At 40.8% G+C, this 19747-nt stretch overlaps 1 protein-coding gene across 8 annotated transcripts in view; it reads left to right on the top strand.

Moving 5' to 3' along the window:
• The window catches only part of ctnnd2a (catenin (cadherin-associated protein), delta 2a), a 279280-nt gene extending 261191 nt beyond the window's left edge, over positions 1-18089 (top strand). For 4 of the 8 annotated variants that reach the window (XM_044339800.1, XM_044339799.1, XM_044339798.1 and 1 more), the window contains 4 exons: positions 8323-8449; positions 13936-14067; positions 14362-14438; positions 15303-18089. In XM_044339800.1, the coding sequence (XP_044195735.1) occupies positions 8323-8449; positions 13936-14067; positions 14362-14438; positions 15303-15731 (765 nt within the window). In that variant the 3' untranslated portion in view covers positions 15732-18089. The remainder of the gene's footprint in view (positions 1-8322; positions 8450-13935; positions 14068-14361; positions 14439-15302) is intronic. The other 4 variants (XM_044339804.1, XM_044339801.1, XM_044339802.1 and 1 more) reach the window with 3 other exon arrangements.
• Positions 18090-19747: the final 1658 nt, after the last annotated feature.

Below are 19747 nucleotides of genomic sequence, written 5' to 3'. Positions count from 1 at the left end.
ATATCCTGCAATAAGCACATTGTCATAAATGTCATAAAAATGGCACCATCTATTAGTTCATTAATTCCTTGCAACACCTATGATGAAGCGTCCTGATATAGAGTAATTGATATTCAGTGTGAATCAATTTTAAACGTGTTAAAAATATATATTATGAAAAGTAACTAGCTTTGGCAAAAAAAAAAAAAAAATGAGCAAGATATCAAAATGGCCAGCAGTAGCAGTCATGTTAATTGTATTAGGTTTTAGAAATAACATCTTTATAATTAAAAAAGTTATTAAAAGTGAAGTGACTGGCAGAGAAGGAAGTTGAGTTCAATTTGTCATTAAATGACCAAGGTAGATTTCCTTCCAGACAATCTCTGTGTTACCATATTCATTAAGCAGATATTGGTTTGGAGATCTATAGTCTGCAGAGCTTATAGCCACATCTGGGTGTTTATGTGTTACTGAGTGCCTGAGTGAATACGGGGACATACAGATCCTTTATTTTTGTGTCTTGTGCAGTATATGCCTTTGTCTGTGCGTGTGTGTGTGTGTGTGTGTTTGTGTGTGTTTTCGCCTTGGGGTCAGTCATAACTACCACCAAACAAAAGAATAATGGGTTTCTGCTGGGCACCATCACATCTGAGCAACAGTGTTTACAGAGGCAGGAGGATCAATAACTTGGTGTAAGTCTCCAGCCTATTGTTTTGGGGGTTTTTTTTCAACATATACACACTCACACACACACACACACAGGCTAACATAGATTCTAATGGTTATTTAGCCCATCATAAAAGCTGAATTATTATTATGAAGTAATGCTGCTGGCTACCAGGAAACTGTAGCTCATCAATACAAAAGCTAACTTGTAGCTCACAAAGAATTACACAAACAAGCAGAAAAACTGCGTAAGGTCTGGAGAAATGATGATGGGTGTGCGCGCACATATTCTTTTATTTCTTTCTTTTTGTCTCATACACACAAACACTATTGAAACCCACTCTCTCCTCCTCTCGGCTCTTTTGTTTCTTTTCAAATGACAAATACCGGCACACACATGCAACTTGATTAAAAGTAATGACAGATGTTCTGTTCCTTTCACTTCTTAGTAATGAGTGTTGTTGAGTGAATATCTGCCACCAAGGTTATTTGCCATTCAGCGCACTAAAACTTTTGGGCCCTAATCAACAAGTTTCAGCGAGATGTTTAGAAATGGTAAGTAACACATTCCAGGATAGTGTCCTTGGCTTTGAATCTGGCTTCATATCTGTGGGGAAGGAAAAAAAAGAAGAAAGACGCTGATAGTTTATTTGAGCTATGTGCACGATTTTATGCAGAGGTGCGAACACATATATGAATGAAACATAGAAGAAGAAATAGCTTTCGAAGGTGTTAGTGCATTAGACACTAGAAAACAAAATCTCTCACCCAAATGGCATTTTGTTCCACCTGTTGTGAGAAACATAAAGGCATTCAACTTAATATCTAACCAAATGACTTCCACACATGAAGATTTTTTCATGGGCTCTGTCAGAGCCCGAGTCTTCCGATTTTTGCTACAGTCACTTCAGGACAGACCTCCCCATGGACTCAGCGTGTCCTCACCTCATCCTGTCGACGTTGTCCCTCTCTTCGTTCGTCATCCTCTCATCCCCAGTATAACGCAGAACAGTATTCCCATGTGGCCCCTTGGAGCCTCATCTGCTTCACACTTCTCTAATCATTGCCACTGGATAGCATTACACTCGACTGGATGGCATAACACTCAAATGATCAGATGCGAAGGACATTAGCTTTGACGGCAGCCAGGCGGAGGGGGCGGGGGGGTGTATTTATTTGTTTGTTTTTTTACCCCACAGCCATCTTTGCCTCAAACGGAAATAAATAGCCACACATTTTGAAACAGCAAAATGAGTTTTGCATCTGTCTCATTTGATCCGATATGGTTTAAACATCACATATGTGGAAAAAAGAGAAATGACCAAAAGACAAGACTTTTTCACTCCATCATAGCAAAAAGCCTCATCCATCATCCTTAAATTGAAACAAGATATCATCTACAGTCTGTCCTGTTTTAACATCTCCACTTCCATCCTAACGCATGTGCTTCATCATAATCTTGAATGAACAACATCTTGTAAAGCAGTTAAAATGTTGCTCTTACCCAAGGCAACTTTAATTAAAACAGCAGAAACAATTTAAATTCTCTCACACGTTGACACTTTTTAAGCAGTTCAGTTAGTTAAGCTGTTGCATTATGCTATATTTACTCTAAAAAAAAAAATACTTTTAAAGGCTGATAGAAGTCATACCGTGCTATTAACTTTCTAAATTGCATGAACACAGCCTGGTTAGTGACAAAGCAGCCTAATTTTATAACTGTGGAAATTGTTACGTTAGAGGATCCTCACTTTGACTTTATCACTCGACTGCAGAGCTCGAAATAAGTGACTTTACTGCTAGTATCCCTGCATGACGTATTAGTTCATGGGTGTTTGGTGCAGCAAAAATCCTGTTAGCCTCCAATCCAAACATGGATTAGCATACAATTTAGACGAGAGTGGAGTCGGGTGTCTCGGCAAAAATGTTTGTGAGCTAAAGCAAAAGGAGAAGAAACAGAGAGCGGCAAAAGAGGAATGGAAAAGGGGAGAAAGAGTGAAGTGAGGAAAGAAAGTGAGGTGAATTCTTAAAATTTTGGGGGTTTGAAAATAAGAATACTTGAGTAATGTGTGTGTGTGTGTGTGTGTGTGTGTCTAGTTTTGGAAAGTGGTGAAGAGTGTAGGGTCAATAATGAGTCAATTTGAGCTTTGTTGGCAAAAAGTTGTTTGCTTTGAAGTTTCAAGTAATGAGAGCGTTTTGAAACACACTTTCCAACTGTGTGGAATTTTGCACGTGGATATACAGTACGTGTACGTTTGTTCCCGTGCGTGTGCGTGTTTGTGTCTTTGAATCTGTATGTTTTTGTCAAACCGCGGTAAGAAGAGTTAATCACTTCCTACAACAGTACCATGGGAGCAGTCGAGGCTGAGAGAGAGGGAGAAAGAAAAGAGAATCGCAACAGAACTGGGGCTGAGCAGCCCAGCAGTTTTTGAATGCGCTAAAACGGAAAAGTTGAGGCACCATAAATAAACAGTAACTCTGTATGAAAATAGCATCTGAGATGACTTGAAAGATCGGTGGTGCAGCAGTCATTAATAAACCAAAGCCAGACTCTGTTGGTAGGAACACAAGCTCTGACTTTAGGATGAATCATGTATAATAGTCTCCAGAGTGCCGTAAAACTCTACTTTTACTCGAGTTTATTTGGATTATTTGACTTGATGTGTCCTCTTCAGTGTGTGTATGTGTACAGTGTTTCATCTACAGTTCCCTGGAGGGAAGCCACAGGTCAGATGTTTTTAAGTAAACAACAAATGTGCAGTACTGTTCAGTCAGGGGATTACTATAGAAAACAAGGACTTGAAACACTTTGTAAATAAACCACACACACATACTAAACACTAAATTTCATACTGTATATTCACACCGTTGCACTTCATCATAACTATGTTCAGTGCGTAATTTCTGTTGGGCTGCCGTGCCTCATTTCTTGATAAATGATCTAGCTCTGGCACTTAATCAAACACACACACACACACAGACATCCACACATATCACACTCATATCACACACACATATATCACAAACATACACAAATCACAAAAAGCAGATACGCACATACGTGACAGATGGGGTTCAGGGTCAGAGAGATGCTGTGTTTGTCACACGTGTGACAGATTTACAATATGTTCCAGCAATGTGTAATTCAGTATGTGGGAGTGTTTGTGTGAGAGAGAAATGTCTCTGTATATGTGCGAGGTCATTGTTTGTACAGCCTAGTCCTCTGCAGCATCATTGCACACATAATTCTAAGGACGTTCTTGTAAATAAAATGAATACATTTGAAAGAAAGGTGCCAGAAAGTTTGCACCATAAATGTGTCATCGTGTATTTTTCCTTTTTCTACTGACGAAGTAGCTGTCACAGTCTGAGCCTCTGACTGTAATGAAACAAACAGCACCCATCCGGTGCTTCAAGTAGGTCATAGCAAATACTTTGAATTATTTACAAATGCTTACTTTGTCATATTTTTGTTCCAATATTTGGTTTGTACAGTTGTGTATTAAAATATGTGTACAATATGAGCCTGACCTTTCAAGTATTTGTTATGAGGCATGTTAAGAATAAAATGATGAGATTCTCTTCTTGTAGAGAGGGCTAAAATTAGTTACCACACAGTGTAAACAGGAAAAGACGGCGAGAGGAGATGAGCTGAAAAACTTCAGTAGACATCAAACCAACGGCGGGCCTCAGAAGCTGCTTCTGTGTTTCGCCTGGTTTCCCTCTGATGTTCACCTGTGTCAGACAGGGAGAGACAGAGACAGAGGAGATGAAGGTGCAGTGAGATAGTCTCGGTGTAGAAGCTAACAGTATTTAAGGATGACATAGAGGTAGAGCTGTAGCACACTCTTACAGTATTTTGGGCTATTTGCAATAAATGCAATACTGCAATACTGAGTGGTGACTGGTTGCTGTATGGTTTCTGTGTTTGTATGTGCGTTATGTCTGTATGTATTTTTCTGTTCAGTTTTCTTCTTCTTTCTGTTTTTCTTGTTCTCTTTTTCTTTGTGTGCCGATGTTGATGTAAAGAACTTTGCACCCCTGTGTTAAAAAAGGTCCTATATAAATAAAGTTTTACTTTTTTACTTACTTTACCTATAATAAAGGTCAGTTCCTAAATCACCAGAACCACAAGCAACCAAATTGAAGCATGCAAAGGTCAGAGGCACATTATTCCTGTGAGCAAAGATGGATCATGTGAGAGTGAAGCGCTGGCAACTGTAAATCTGAAAATCTGAGGGTGAAATGAGTGAGAGAGAGAGAGAAAAGGACTGAACGACTGAAAAAATGACAATGTTCAGTGGGCACCGAGGCCCCGAGGGGACCCACCACTCATCATGTGTAACCTTTTACAATTTTTGCCATAATTCCTGTCTAGCACGAGCTCTACTAGACACACACACACACACATCCACTTAATTTGTTGGGGCAGTAATTGCTTTTTACCTTGCAGTCCTGCGACCTTCAACTAACCATCCAGTGATTGTGAGAGCAACAGGCAGAATGGTTGCATGGCAACCAGCTCTCCTTTTTTTTTCTCCTCTCATTTTTACAGTAGGGGCTGAAAGGAGTGTTAGAGATTGTGTGTATGTGTGAGTGTGTGTGAAAGAGATAGATAGAGAGAGAGAGAGAGTGAGAGAGAGGAGGTGGGTGGAAAGAGAAAGAAAAGCAGGTAAGAGGAGGAGAATAGGTGAGAATCAGATCAGTCACTCTCCATGGAGCAGATGATGTCTTTAGGTGTTGGGACATATAGTCAGCTCACAGTGTAAAGTACATACTGACAGACACTGAACAAGCATAACAGAGCTTTGGAAATAGTACAAAATGGTGCAAAAAACTAATAGAAAAGACTTCAGACTTTGACCTGCTGTCTGATTTGGTCCCATATGAAATTTTGATTCAATATTTATTTCACCCATTAAACCTCATTGACTGGCTGATGGCCCGGCCAGTTTATAGAAACTAATGCTGCGCAGGCCGTCATTGTTCAAACCCACTGAATTTTATTTCAAATTCTAGTGGATTTCTCCAAGATACTAAATGTTTCAGGCTGACTTATGTGGAATCATGGGTTTGAATATTGCACAGTATGAACATAATAAAGCTTCAGTGAAGATCTGGAACATGTAATGATTGATGCAACCTTAAAGCTGTCCAAGAAGAAATAAAGGAAGAAACAGTATGTTAACGGGGAAAGTTAGTAATAATAGAAAGTGAAACTTATTCCTAAGACAGCCAATTTAATACATTGTATACATATTATCTTCTATACTCTCTTCTCTGATTAAGATCATTCTTGTGAATTCAATTATTGTAAAGTTTAATTATTCATGATTTAGCTTGGGGGTGGGCCTTAAAGAGCCCAGTGGTTCATTCCAGGCACATATGCCTCTGCAAAATGCATTCGTCATTCAATATTGAGTGTTTATTTGAGCAGCATGACAGTTTGACAGTGTCCAAGTGCACTGTGGTCCAGTGTACCATAAGGAGGTTACATGGTTTATAATGAGATGTGTCTGGATAAAAAAGGAGAGAAGGAATGTGAAACAAGGTGGGTCAGAAGACTGGGGGAGTGGTGGATAATTAGTTGAGGGAGGAAGGGATGGAGGAGACTGGAAGTGAGCTACCTTTGAACTAGCCTACCGGGTGTCAAAGGATCCAGTTTTCTATTAGTCCTCAGTGCTATGCCAGGAAATAGAAGTCAGGGGAAGACATGGGACTGTGCTCACTCCAGTCTACTTCTCTCTGCCTCTCTCTCTATTGCGGTCTCTCTACGTCCATCTGTACCTCTCTCTCTCTCTCTCTGTCTAGTTACCTCTCCTCCTCTCGCTATCTTTATTCTCCTGTCATCACTCTCCCTCCATCTCCCTCCTCCTCTCTCTCATTACTTTCTGTCATCTTTTGTCTTTCTCAGCTTTCCATCCCTCCTCCCTCTCTTTCTGCCTCATCTCTAAGTCATCTCGTTCTCCTCCTCTCCAGCCTAACTGTGCTGAAGTGATTCACCTCTCCCATGTACTCACAGTCACCACAGTCCAACCGGTTCCCCACTGCTGAGCCGAGGCCCCCAGACAGTAAAGCTGTGATGGAACATGTCTCCATTATCTTTTATCATCTGCTTGTGCTTTGCTTTCAGAGGTACCCAATTATCTTAATGCTAAATTGAATTTGGTTCCAGCTCTGTGATTGTTGTTGACTGTCATAATCCATTTTTATGAAAAGGGCTTTGCTCCAATCATTGCTGAACTAATACAGATATAAAGTCATTGGCTCTGCAGTAATTATGCTTGTGGAGTTGTTAGTTGTATTAATTTTTTCTACAAGGACAGTGGGATGTTCACTAAGCTCAAGCTTGATGCGAATGTGTTCATTTGTGTTGTTTACTGGACGGTTGTATGAGCATGTGTGGGTGTTGTGTATTTGTTAATGTCCTTCAGTGTTCAGAATAAATTGTTAACTAGACTACCAGGTTAGTAAACTCAAGAAATCTAATATTGAATTTTCAGTTAATTATGCCATATTCATGCAAATGTTTATACACACAAGTCCTTTTTGTAACAGACAACCAAGAACAAACTTTTCCTCTTGAACATTTCACATTCAGTTTGACCCATGCTGATCTACCGGAAATTGATGTTTTGTGGCCACTAAATTCTTTCATTCATCATTTCATATGTACAAAACTGTTTGTGTATTTTTTTCTACTTGTGTATCAGAGAAATCCTCAGGCACCGATTGCGCCTAAAATTATGGTTTAAATACTTCATCTATGCTTCTGATGGTGTAAGTGTTGTGACACAGGTAGGCTGCAATATATTTTGATGTGATTCATCAACACTGAATCAGCGTTATAGGTATTGTTGAAGTGCCACTTCAGACTGTGCTCTTACCAAATGTGTGTTATTGGACTTGTGTGGCTTCCTTGAGATGAAATGGTTTTAAATTATTTTCATCCACTGAAAATTGCAGTAGTAGCGTGTAAGTGTTTGAAAATAGAAGATGGGGGGATGATTATAAATGAGGGGTTGAAAACATAAAGTCCTGAAATGTCTATAATAAATGGGTAACCCTTCCTTTTATAGTCCCCTAATTAGTAAGTATTGGCCCGGTAAATATATGGTACTGTGTAGTTGTGACTGTTTTAGGTTGGTAATAACTCAAATAACCACTCAATCATACATCAACATAATTAAACTTGGGCTGTCACAACTACATGGTACTTAGTTGAGTTGATAGGTAATAGTGGAGGTTTTTCTTAGTATTTCAGCTGTAGTTTCTCTGTATTTACCTGCTTATTACCAGTGGTAATTACCCAATAATATACTATAATTTATCATATATTGACTGGATAAATACTTACTAATTAAGGGACTGTAAAAGGAACGGTTACCAATAAATGTTTACCTCACCTAATTGGAGTTTGTGATACTAAATTAAATAGATATAATTAGATTACAGTAATTAGCTAACAAAAACAAGTAATTCTAATGTGCTCTGGCTCTCATAAGGTCTCAGATATACTTCAAATTATTTATTTGAAATGTGTTAAAAGGGAAGTGACTAAAGACCCTTTTTTCACGTCTTTGTAAAATAGTCAGTAACACTTAAAAACACTGAACCATCTGTATATTGTATTTTCTATTTGTGCAGCTGCCTATCACAGTTATACTTGTCTTCCAGGACGGCTACTCCCAGTATCACTTTGTGGGCTCTGCCTCAACGATAGAGAGAGACAGACAGAGGCCCTACTCATCCTCACGAACTCCCTCCGTCTCACCTGTCAGGACGTCCCCAAATAACCGCTCCGGTGAGGAACACATGACAAATACAATGGAGTGATTATGTGTGTGTTATATCTGTTTGCCTGTTTGTTCTGCTGTTCTATTAACAACCTGTTTGAGTTTTAGATCTTCCAACTGAGGACATTTCTGTCAAGTGAGGTTCCTCCTTAAGATGTTATTTTAGGGTTAAGATTAAATTTGGATTAAGTTTAGTCCTGTGTAATCTCACGTAGCTATAGATCAATGAGGTCTTGAGAAGTTCAGGCACAAAGAAGCCGAGGACTGTCGTCATACTTCAACCCAATAAAAGTTAAGGAGAAATGAGACCAGGGCTGAAGGCTGAAACTAGTAGTAAAAGTTTTTTTTCTTGACAAGTTGGAGGCCTGGTTACAGAATATTAAGGTTAAAGTAAATATTAAGAATTAAGTAAATAAGTTTATTTTTTAAGGGGGCAGGGTTTCCTCTTTGATTTTTCAATTGTTGAAATGGATGATGGAATAACAGAACAGGAAAAATTGTCTGTTTGCATTACATTGGTTATTCAAATTCAGACTTAAACCTGCATTAATTGATTTTGGTCACTTGGGGGCACTGGAAACAAGCTGAAAACATAAGATTAATGTTTTATCATCATATAAAGTTGATTTGGAAAACTTGTTGGCAAACAGTTGCTTATTTACACATCAAGCAGACACAGAGAAATGTCAACATTTTATTCTAAGTAATGAGTTTGGCCACCTGTTGAGTCTAATATTCACTCTCCCTTTAGCTCTGGTTTGGTCTCCCACAATTCCTGAGAATAATATCTAGCAACTAGATGGATCTAGCTATAGCAGCTAGATTCTCCACTATGTTCACAGTGGGTTTATCAGAGATTTTTTTAATGAAAACAGCTACCTGTTGTGTCTGGACCAAAACAAGTTGCCAAAACAGTGAGGTGTAGCAATAAAAAGCTCTATAGAGCTGAGGGGAACTGCAGAGTTGGGTGATAATCCTCTGTGGGTTTATCACTATGAGCGACCCCTTTCACATTATACATACAATAGTCATTTGATCCATTGTTTATGTAAAAACATTGATTAAAGCAGTTTTAAGGATTCATTTCATCGTTACATATGTTTCAGACGCACAAACTACAAAGTTTTGTCTTACCTTTAGTTTATCAAAAAAAACTACAATGAGAATTTATGTGTGCACATGTATGTGGGACCTGACGACATCCTGAAGGTACGGGACACACATGTATTCTAATTAGCTATAATTGGACATTAGCCAGTAGCATCAACGTTTACCAGTCAATCAGTCTTTATGCCAGGGCTAAATAGCTGTTAGCGTCAGTGCTTGCCACCCACAGGCTTTCATGCTGCAAAGTGTGATTATCATTAGCCTTTAGCTTGAGCCCATTGGCCTTCATGCTTTGCAAAGGGCGCATTAGCATTAGCTGTTAGCATCAGTAGTAGAAGGGCCTTTAGCTGTGCTTTCTCCACACCGGGCTTAGCAAGCTGATGAGGCAGAAAAGTACTTTTCCTTCCTCCCGGCTTAGAGAGGTCTTCAAGGACCGAGCTAAGAGAGAGAGACACAGGGAGTGAGGGAGAGGTGTGTGTGTGTGTGTGTGTGTGTGTGTGTGTGTGTGTGTGTGTGTGTGTGTGTGGAGACAGAGAAAGAGGGAGGGACGAGATAAACAGAGTGTGAGATAAAGAGAAAAGGCAAGAAGGCAAAAAGAATTAGGGATTGAGGGATGGTTAATGCAGGGAGGAGGAAGTGAAGGATGAGGATTTGACTTTGGCCAGTGACATTGAAAATAAAGAGTTTTGAGATCATAATGTGGAGAGAAATTTGTGAACGTCTGTAGTACATTAGTTGAATTTGGGGTAAAATGGGAGATGGCTAGAAATGACTCCCATCTTTGCTCCTGCTCCTCCCCTCTCTACTCTCCACACCTCCCCCTTCGCCTTTTTTGCTCGTCCGCCTCCTCTCGTTCCCCCGTTTCATCTCCTCCTCCTCCTCCTCCTCTTTGCAGTAATCCTACTTTCTTCTCACCTCACTCTCTGATCTCTCACTCTTTACAGGCCGGCTCATCGCATGCACACACACACACACACACACATACACACACATACACCGGCATGCATCTGTATCTCCTCTCTGCATACGCTCCAGACTCTGCGATTTGGCCCCTTAGAGATGGATCAAAGGAGAAGGAGTAATGATGGCGTGCGGGCACACTGGGAGGGGAGGAGAGAAAGATTTAGTGCGAGGAGAGAGTGGTAAAACTGTGAAAGAGATAGAGAGTAGTAGGGGATGTTACAGGCTGCTAGCATGGCAGAGAGACACAGAGAGAAAAAGACCTTTGCATCCATCATGGCCCCCACAGGGTCCTGCTGTGTTTTGCACTGATAGAACAAGTCTCCCAGGCTCTCATATCCAGCAGTTACAAGCCAGGTCCCCACGGTAACCGTAACCAGTAGTGATGGCACCGATCTCTGTGGGTGTCTGTGACAGGTTTGAGCATCCACCTTAATGGAATCTGCTGCAGAGGTGTCAAATGATGAAAATTAAATATCAAATGTGTCAAAACATTATAAAAGCCTCTCACTCCAGTCTTCCTCTGTGTTTCTCTTGCTTTATTAAATGTTTGTAGATATATTCACCACAACCAATTGGTATCTTATCCTGTGTGTGTGCCTTTGTATATGGGTATTATTTGTGAGTGTGAGCATATACAATGTCTTAAGATGCAGAAAAAGCTGTGAACAGATAGGAGGTGAGAATGCTCTTTTGCTTTTTAATGTCAGACATTGAATGGCTTGATTAAAAAAGGATTAGGATGTTTTCACACCTGGACTTTTTAGTCTGGTTAAATAGAACTCTGGTTAATTTTCCCCCTTGGTGCGATTCATTTTGGGACAGTAATGGCACTTAGTAATCACAAACAACCACACCGAGACCCTTTAGAGGGTGTGGCGGGAACAAGATCCGACCTCAGTCCAAACCGACTACTAGCTGTACTCCGCAACTTACTAACAACTAGCAAGAGAATGAAGCGAGGTCAGACGTGGACTAGAGCAACATAGTACGTTGTATTTGGCCAGTGGACCTTCTACAGGACCTTCTTCCTGTTTTCACATTGTTGCTCCGGCCTCATACATATCTGACCAGTGAGTGAAGTAAACATTCTCATGTGGTTTGTGATGCTGCATTTTGGCTCGCTTGGATTTTTCTCTGGTGTGAAAAGAAACCAAACCAAGGGGAAAATGCACCAAGTTCACTAACTCATCAATTGATTCAGACCAAAGCAAACAAACTATAGGTGTGTAAATGCCTTTAGTATTCAAATAGATAAGAGAGATTCCAAGGTACTCCAAAAATCACTTTAAAAGCCTTTATTCTATTTGGTTAGCCACATTTGTAAGTGTTTTGCCCTGCAGCTATTATCAGGGTATAGGAGAACAACCAAAGAGAACAAAGGTGTTTTTATACTGATTTTTGGAGTGCCTTACTTCTCTTTTTTTGGCCCAGAAACGTGGGAAATATTTCCTGTGGTGCAACTGAGAGTGGTGCCCTCCATTAACCGCGTGTATGTGTGTCGGGTATTCATACACACATATCGAGTATTGATGCACATGTGTTTCTCTTTAGTAGATACAGTTCCACAGTCATCTGGAATTTTCCCAAAACCCAAAGTTGGGTTGAACGGGTCTAAGGGTCTTATTTTTAGAACGTCCTTCACTTCTGAGGGTATACTGTATTTAAATACTATATGTATGATGGGTAGTTATAGGAATGTTTAGCTAAGCAGACTGAAGGGGCTGATACACAGGTAGGCAGGATTCTGGCAATTCAGTGTGTCAAGATAAGAGGGACTGAGTAAGCACTTTAAGTATGCTATAAGGGGATTACATAGTGACATGCTGAGTGTGTGTGTGTGTGCGTGCGTGTGAAAAAGAGACAGGCAGGGGGGAGATTGGGAATAAAATATTGTACATACAGTATGTGTGCTGGGTCTGTCCTTGCCTGTGCAGCGTGTTTATGTATGAGTTTGTGCAAGCATGTGTGTGGTGATGCATTCATGTGTGTAAAATAGATCTGGTCTAAAAGCTTGGGAAAGTGACAGAAATAGAAACATTTAGAGTTTTGAGGAAGTAAAATACTTGATTTTAAATTGCAGTAGGATGGTGTTTGAGAAGAAATCAGCCATCAGGCTATGCTGTACTGTAAAAGTAACAGTCCATTTTAAAATAAAACACACAAGGATTACAGCTTGGTGCTAGGCTAATCTTAAAGGGGACATATTATGCTTTTTGTGATTTTCTGTCATTTATATAGTGTTATGATGTTGGGATATCTATGCTAAACATGGTCAAAGTTCCAAAACTTGACATAAATCATGTAAATCATCCAAAGATATTCCAGTAGAGCCCCAGATTACAAATATAGACCTGTAAATGTGCATAATGTCCCCATTTACTGTCAGAGTAACCAATTAGCTAGTAGCTTCAATAATCTGACTACACAAGACACTTCTCATCAACCTTAGCCCCCATAGCACCACATGCTGTGAAACATAATAGGGACAACAAACAAGCAGAGAAGTCAAAATACATAGCTAAAAGTGCTAGATAAATTGATAATATGTCATGTTTTGCCAAGCTAATCAACAATTCCAGGATCACTTTGAATGGAAAAAATATATTACCATATCTACTTTAATACAACTAGCGGCATTAAATAACATCCACTTTAAAACACATTTGGAGCATGACAGGTGGTGTCGCAGAAGGGGCATGTGAGCTCATCTGATAGGGCGGTGAGGGTACATTATACAAAAAAAAGCCAGGAACAACTGCTGTAAACTGTAATGTACTTTCAACCTGGTGCAGTATTTGGCCACACTGACTTAAAACTTCAATGAACTTAAATCTTTTGCCGCAAAAGATTTAAGTTTAAATGAGGGTTGGATGCAAAATGTTTGCATCCATCATGATTATTTTTAACATGTTTGACTTGCAAAGGAAGCTGCTCGTTAGTGACCTTCAATGTATAGTTTGTCAGATTCAGATGTGGATATTTCACATAAACTTTAAGCACATGAAAAAAAAAAGGAGATATGGTACGTAAACGTGTACAAACTGTGAAATTTGATATTCAGATAATGTGTCCAAAAACTAGTGCGTGTGCATGTGTGAGTGAATTCCCAGAAGTCTTTAACATGCTTGAGGTGACCCTTTGTGCTGACAAGCTAAATGATGAATAATGACTGTGCACCTTGAAAGACCAAGACACACTCACACACACACAAATATAAGCACGCAGAGAGTGAAGGCTCATGCTGTTCTGGGTTTATTGCTCATTATTTGTGTGTGTGTGTGTGTGTGTGTGTGTGTGTGTGTGTGTGTGTGTGTGTGTGTGTGTGTGTGTGTGTGTGTGTGTGTGTGTGTGTGTGTGTGTGTGTGTGTGTGTGTGTGTGTGTGTGTGTGTGTGTGTGCGTGTGTGTGCGTGTGTGTGTGTGTAGCGAGCGCTCCAGCCTCCCCCAGAGAGATGATGAGTCTGAAGGAACGCAAGATGGACTACGATTCCACGGCAACCAACGCTGGTTTCCATAGCAACAAAGGAGAGCACACATCCCGGAAAGACGGCATGGCAGGTGTGTGTATGTGTGTGTGTGTTTATGTGATGAAGAGACAGAGAAGAATTAAATGTTTCTATTTTACCCCCCCCCCCATCCCCTCCTCCCACACACACACAGTATGTTTGTTTGTTTGTTTGTATTTGTCTTTCTCTCAGTGTTTCCTGATTTTTGACTAAGCCAATTGTGAAGTTTCCCACGGTTTAGTTGTATCCCTAAATTATAATTTTTAGAAGTAGCAGAAGTATTTATCTTTAACATTCATCCACACGTGTTGTCTTACTCTTTTCTTTCCATCTTCTTTTCATCCAGTTCAAGTATCCTGTGGGACATCTACGTTGTTCCGAAACTCTTACCTGACCGCCACTGATGATATCAAGCAAAACCAGGTGATCTAGTAGTTCTTCATAAATGTACTACATGCTTTTACCATGCACACACACCAGCACAGCATGGTTAGCAGTGCATGTGTCTGTAGTCAAGGCCCTCATGAGTTGGCATATGCTGTCAAGACAAGTTGGTTATTAGGAATGAGATAGCAGCAAGATGGAAGAAGCACACACACTCACATGCGCACAAAAGGTGTCTCGCTGTGATAAGAGATACACCGGCAAAGTCTCCAATGGAGACACGCCCTCAGCTCAGGCAGCATCAAACCACTGCAACCTGAAACCACACCCGACTGGCAATGAAAACCATTACCTCGGTTGATTGCGCTAATTATTTGCTTCTGTTTAATGGATCTGCTGGTGAAGAGGGAGGGTTAATGGAAAGCATCATAGCCTTTGACTGGGAAAGAATAAAAAATTTGGTGGTTCTTGTTCACCAGTATTAAATACATAATTATAAGTTCCTTTGTATGGATGCAAACTTTATTTTTTCCACTTGCTGTTACATAAACTCTATTGAATAACTGAAATGGGTACAACTACAGACAGTTATAGTGTTAGTGATGAATTGCCCCCTTCAATACTTGCATGTAATAGAGAATTCACAGCATGAGTCCCTCCCAAATTGATTCCTATCTCAGCCTTTTTTACCCGTACTGCCTGCCTTTCAAAGCCTTCTCCCCCATGACCTCACTCTCTACCTGCCACTCTCCTCTCCATCCCTCCACCTTCTTCTCCTTCTCCTCTTTTCACTTTGCTCCTACTACCCACATTTCTGTTATTCTCCATTCTTGCTCACTGCACATCACCCCCCCACCTCCCCATCTCTTTCCCCCAACTCCCACTTTCCCGTCACCCCACCAGGCTCCGGTCCAGCCCTGCGTTGTGCCCCCCCAGCCCCAACAGGACAGCCCATCAGCAGCCGTGCTAAAAGACTACGACCCCTACCCTCCCCCTCCTTCCTTCCCCCAGCCTCTGCCGCCACAGCCTCCACCTCACAGCCAGAGCCGGAGCTTCGACGAGGCCTACTACGAGGACCAGGGACCTCCGCCTCTTCCTCCGTCCCAGCCGCAGCCGCAGCCACAGGTCCAGGCGCAGGCCCAGCCTCAGGCCCAACCCCAGCAGCCTCCAAGCAACACCGGACCACCCCGGGACCCACGGGAAGACCTGCGTATGCATCTGGGCCTCAAATCCACCGGCAACTACGTAGACTTCTACTCGGCCTCTCGGCCATACAGCGAACTGAACTACGAGACCAGCCACTACCCGGCCTCGCCTGACTCCTGGGTCTAGTTAGACTATGATGAATGGGGGGGCAAGAGAGTCTGTGTGTACGTGTGTGAAAGTGATTATTTTTGCAAGTGATCAACAGAAGATTCACACAAGATGACAGCAATTGGCATATTGAAAAGGGATCTTGTAGCCTATGGCAGGATAATTTGTGTTCTCTAAAATAAGGGGATGACAGAACCAGGTGGGATTAAAAAGTGAAGTCAGGTCGAGTGATTAAGAGAGACTGTGCATGTGCATGCCGACATTTTCCTTTTTTTGTTTCAGACCGCATTATTTCTTCAAACTCAGCTCCATTGCACCGGTGAGTGAATAAAGGAGCATGTGGAACTAGATATGAAAAAGTGTGTATGAAAGGATGAGAGAGTAGTAGACAGGGAATTAGAGAAAGAGAGAAAACGATTAGGCGGAGAGACTACAGAGAGGCCTAGAGAGGAGGAAAATGATGGGATCAAGAAATAATAGTGAGCGAATGAGAGAGAGCTTTTACTCTGTAGGAGCAGGAAGTGGCTTGACCTTTCGTCAAAGACAGAGAGAGGAAGAGAGGCGAGACGAAGATTGGCATGAAGGTTCTTGAGGAGGTCAGCAAGAATAAAAGCACAGAGAAAGATGAAAGCACATCAGGCACAAGGCAAGAAGTGGATGTTTACTATTTCACCCAAGTGACAAACGTAGCACTGCTTTTATTCCCCCCACACACACACAAACACACACTTTTTTTGTTGCGATGGCCTTGCCGCCTACATAGGCTTCTGAATTTGTTTTCAAGGAATGTCATCTACAGTGAGAGACTCTTCTTTTTTGTCCTCATTCTTTTACATCTTTTTTATTTGTACTTTTCTAAATTTTCACTTTCAAAAAAAGCATTTTTATTTTCTGTGTACAGTTTAAAGGTGATATAGTGTGTATATTACACATGTTTTTGATGGGGCCACTTATGAAAATATGATTTTTTTTTTTTGTTCCAAGACTGACTGAAAACAGCAAAAGCAACAAAAATATATGAAATGACAACACAAGAAGCCGAAAAGATAGACATCGTCAGGATGGATGTCAGTGTGACACCTTTGCTTTGCCCTTTTCCCGACCGGAGAGGAAACCCTGCAGTATTCGTGTTTTTCGCTCCCCATCAAGTGAATTTCATTGTGGACATGCTCAAACGTCAAGAGCAGTTTGAGGCTGCCAGAGCACCAAGATTGGCAGAGCAGCATCGAGTCCCCGTCAACGAAAGTGCTTTTTCACTGCCTAAAGAATACATGTGTCTGTTTAAAGCACATTCTCTGTGTTTGGAAAGGGTTGTCTTTTCCTTTTGGGGAGCTGGTATGTTTGACCATGTCAACTTTCAGTGGTTTCTCATCATCACTTGTGCATAAAAACTGGTCCGTCCAACAAGAGCCACCGTGAATATTGTACAATCAGTGTACACACTAGAGATAAAGAGACAGAGAGAGACATGACCCCGTGCCAAACTTTGACACCTCGTGGACCAGTCCTGGAGGACTTTAAAGGGACATTCTGTCGAAGTTTACAGACACTGACTGGATGACTCCCTCTGCTGTTTGTAATTTTTATTTTCTTGTGTTTTGATCAGGTGAAGACATACTTATCGCTGGGGATCATGGGTGACATCTCCCTCCCATAGATGTACAGTACAGACCTGCCTCTCTGTGTTGGCTGAGCATGTATGGGCGTGTGTTTGGGTGGACACGTGCGTGCGTGTATGTGTGTGTGTGTGTGTGTGTGTTTGCGTGCGTGCGTGCGTTTGTGTATGTGTGCATGTATGTGACAGAATGTGTGGCCTGTGTGTGTACACGTAAACTTGAGCGAGCGTATCTATGCATGCATGTGTGTAGTAGTGTGTGTGTGTGCCTCCGTTGCGTGTATGTGGGTGTGCGTTCCTGTATAAATCAATGTCCAAACAAGGCATTCCTACCGACAGTTTGTCCAATTTTACAACATGAAAACCAAGGTAAAAATCACTAGAATGAATTGTTGATATAGAATGATAAATCTATAAATATATGAATATAAATATAAATATATATATATATAATTTTTATGTGCAGATGTCAGTGTCACTAAAAGCAACAAATGTTCGCAGAGAAAAAAATATTATGTGGTGTACAACAGGACTCTTGTTCACTTGACCTGAACGTGGAAACTGCTGATCGGGCCCCCCCTTCCCTCCCCAACCTCCCCAACCTCCTCCCCCAATGGAGAGAAAAGAGAAATCCCACCTGACGTTGCTCAGGCTCTGGTGCGAGTTGTGTGTAATTGTGTGTCCATGCTTCTTAGATGACCCTGCTGAGAAAGGACCGTACTTGAACACAAGGAAAAATAAAAAGACTCTTTGCAATCAAACACCAAGACTGTTGATCATTTTAACAGATGAAGTTTTAGGCGGGGGTGTCCAGTTCTTTCCTCAATTAGCAACTCTCAGATGTTCTTGTCACGCGCACATCATATGAAGTGTTTCTATAACAGGCTAAATTAATCATGTGGTGTGGGTTAAGCTGACGCTCTTTGATGTGTTTTAGATTCGTTCACATGTTTGCGCTCTTTCTTTGAGTCTGTCTCTTGCTGAAAACGCTTCAGGTGGCTTTGAAGATCTACCAAAGTTAATAGCATGATGTCAGAACATTTTTCTTCCCACAGCCCTACTTTGGTTCCTGAGCCAATTTGGTAAAAAAAAGTTGAAATATTAAAAACATGTCATCAGGTAAAACCGAGATACAGTTACTGGCTACTGAGAGATTTTTAGAAGATACTTGACACATACATGGGATGAATACCAATGTGACCCTTATAATATAAAAACTGTAAAACTTGTAAATGCAGTCCCATATAATAACCCTCCAACAAATACTACCTTTATGAAGCTTTAAATGACCAGTTCTAGGTGACTATATAATGGAGTGTCATTAGAGCAACTCTGGTGTTCAGCAGACAAAAAAAATCAACACCTTCAGATGTTATGCAGTCTAATACAACACCACAATCACTTTATCAGAGTTAACAACACCTTTGTGACACAGCCCTGACAAAAACTGAATATTCTGAGCTTTACAGAGGTTTTCATTTTAAAAGCTATTGAATTCATCTGCATCATAATGTACAGATGTTCATGTCTCCACGCCTAAATGGACAAAAGACATTAGCTGATGCATTTTGGCATCTGTGTATCATCCCTATTGGCTGTTAATTGCTGACCCCCTATATCCTCACATTTTATATTGCCTCCATTGTATATATATATCTCTATAAAAAACATAAAAATGTTTAGCTGTTCTGTATTTGCACTGCTCCAGAAATGTATAAAAGAACTACTGATAACATTTAATACAAGAAGAGGAATTGGATGTAATTCTGAGTCCACTTATTCAGCATTACATTGTTTGGAAATATAATGAAAACTGTGGCACCATTAAACACATTTCAGATGCTTAAGTCAGAATACATTTGCATGCACTGGGCATGAACATCACTGACTAAGAACACATGTACTGTAATCTTTAGAGCGATTATACAGTTGCATAGTAAGACACCCAACACAATGCAAACAGTGTCAATAGATTCAGATTGCTTTTGCACAGACAATTTACCACTGTTGTCTCCCCTGGATGACAAGCAACACTGTTAACATCTTGATAACATCATCTATTCACGCAAACATATTCGCTGGGGACTTGACTGACAGGCGTGTGGGAACATATTGTATGATAATACTTTGGATATCAGCCGCATTCACACTTCCGCTGATAATGACCCCTTTCGCGTGCCTTACAGTTAATGTACTTACACAGCGTAGCAGCAATAGGCATGTATAAGCATGACAGGGGGCTTAGTATTTCACTGTGATGTTGCCCCAGAGTGACAGCAGTGGGACGTGGTTAGAGTGATATTAATAAGAATAGAGAGATGTAAAGCCAATGCAAGGGCCTCCTAAACCCACCAGCCTCTATTGTCATGTTAATGACAGTGGTCAGACATCATAGGTGCAGTAATGGAAATTCACACTT

This window comes from Thunnus albacares, chromosome 21 (genome assembly GCF_914725855.1).
Source record: "Thunnus albacares chromosome 21, fThuAlb1.1, whole genome shotgun sequence".
NCBI lineage: Eukaryota > Metazoa > Chordata > Actinopteri > Scombriformes > Scombridae > Thunnus > Thunnus albacares.
Note: the sequence above shows the minus strand (reverse complement) of the source record. Positions and strands in the feature narration are given on the sequence as shown.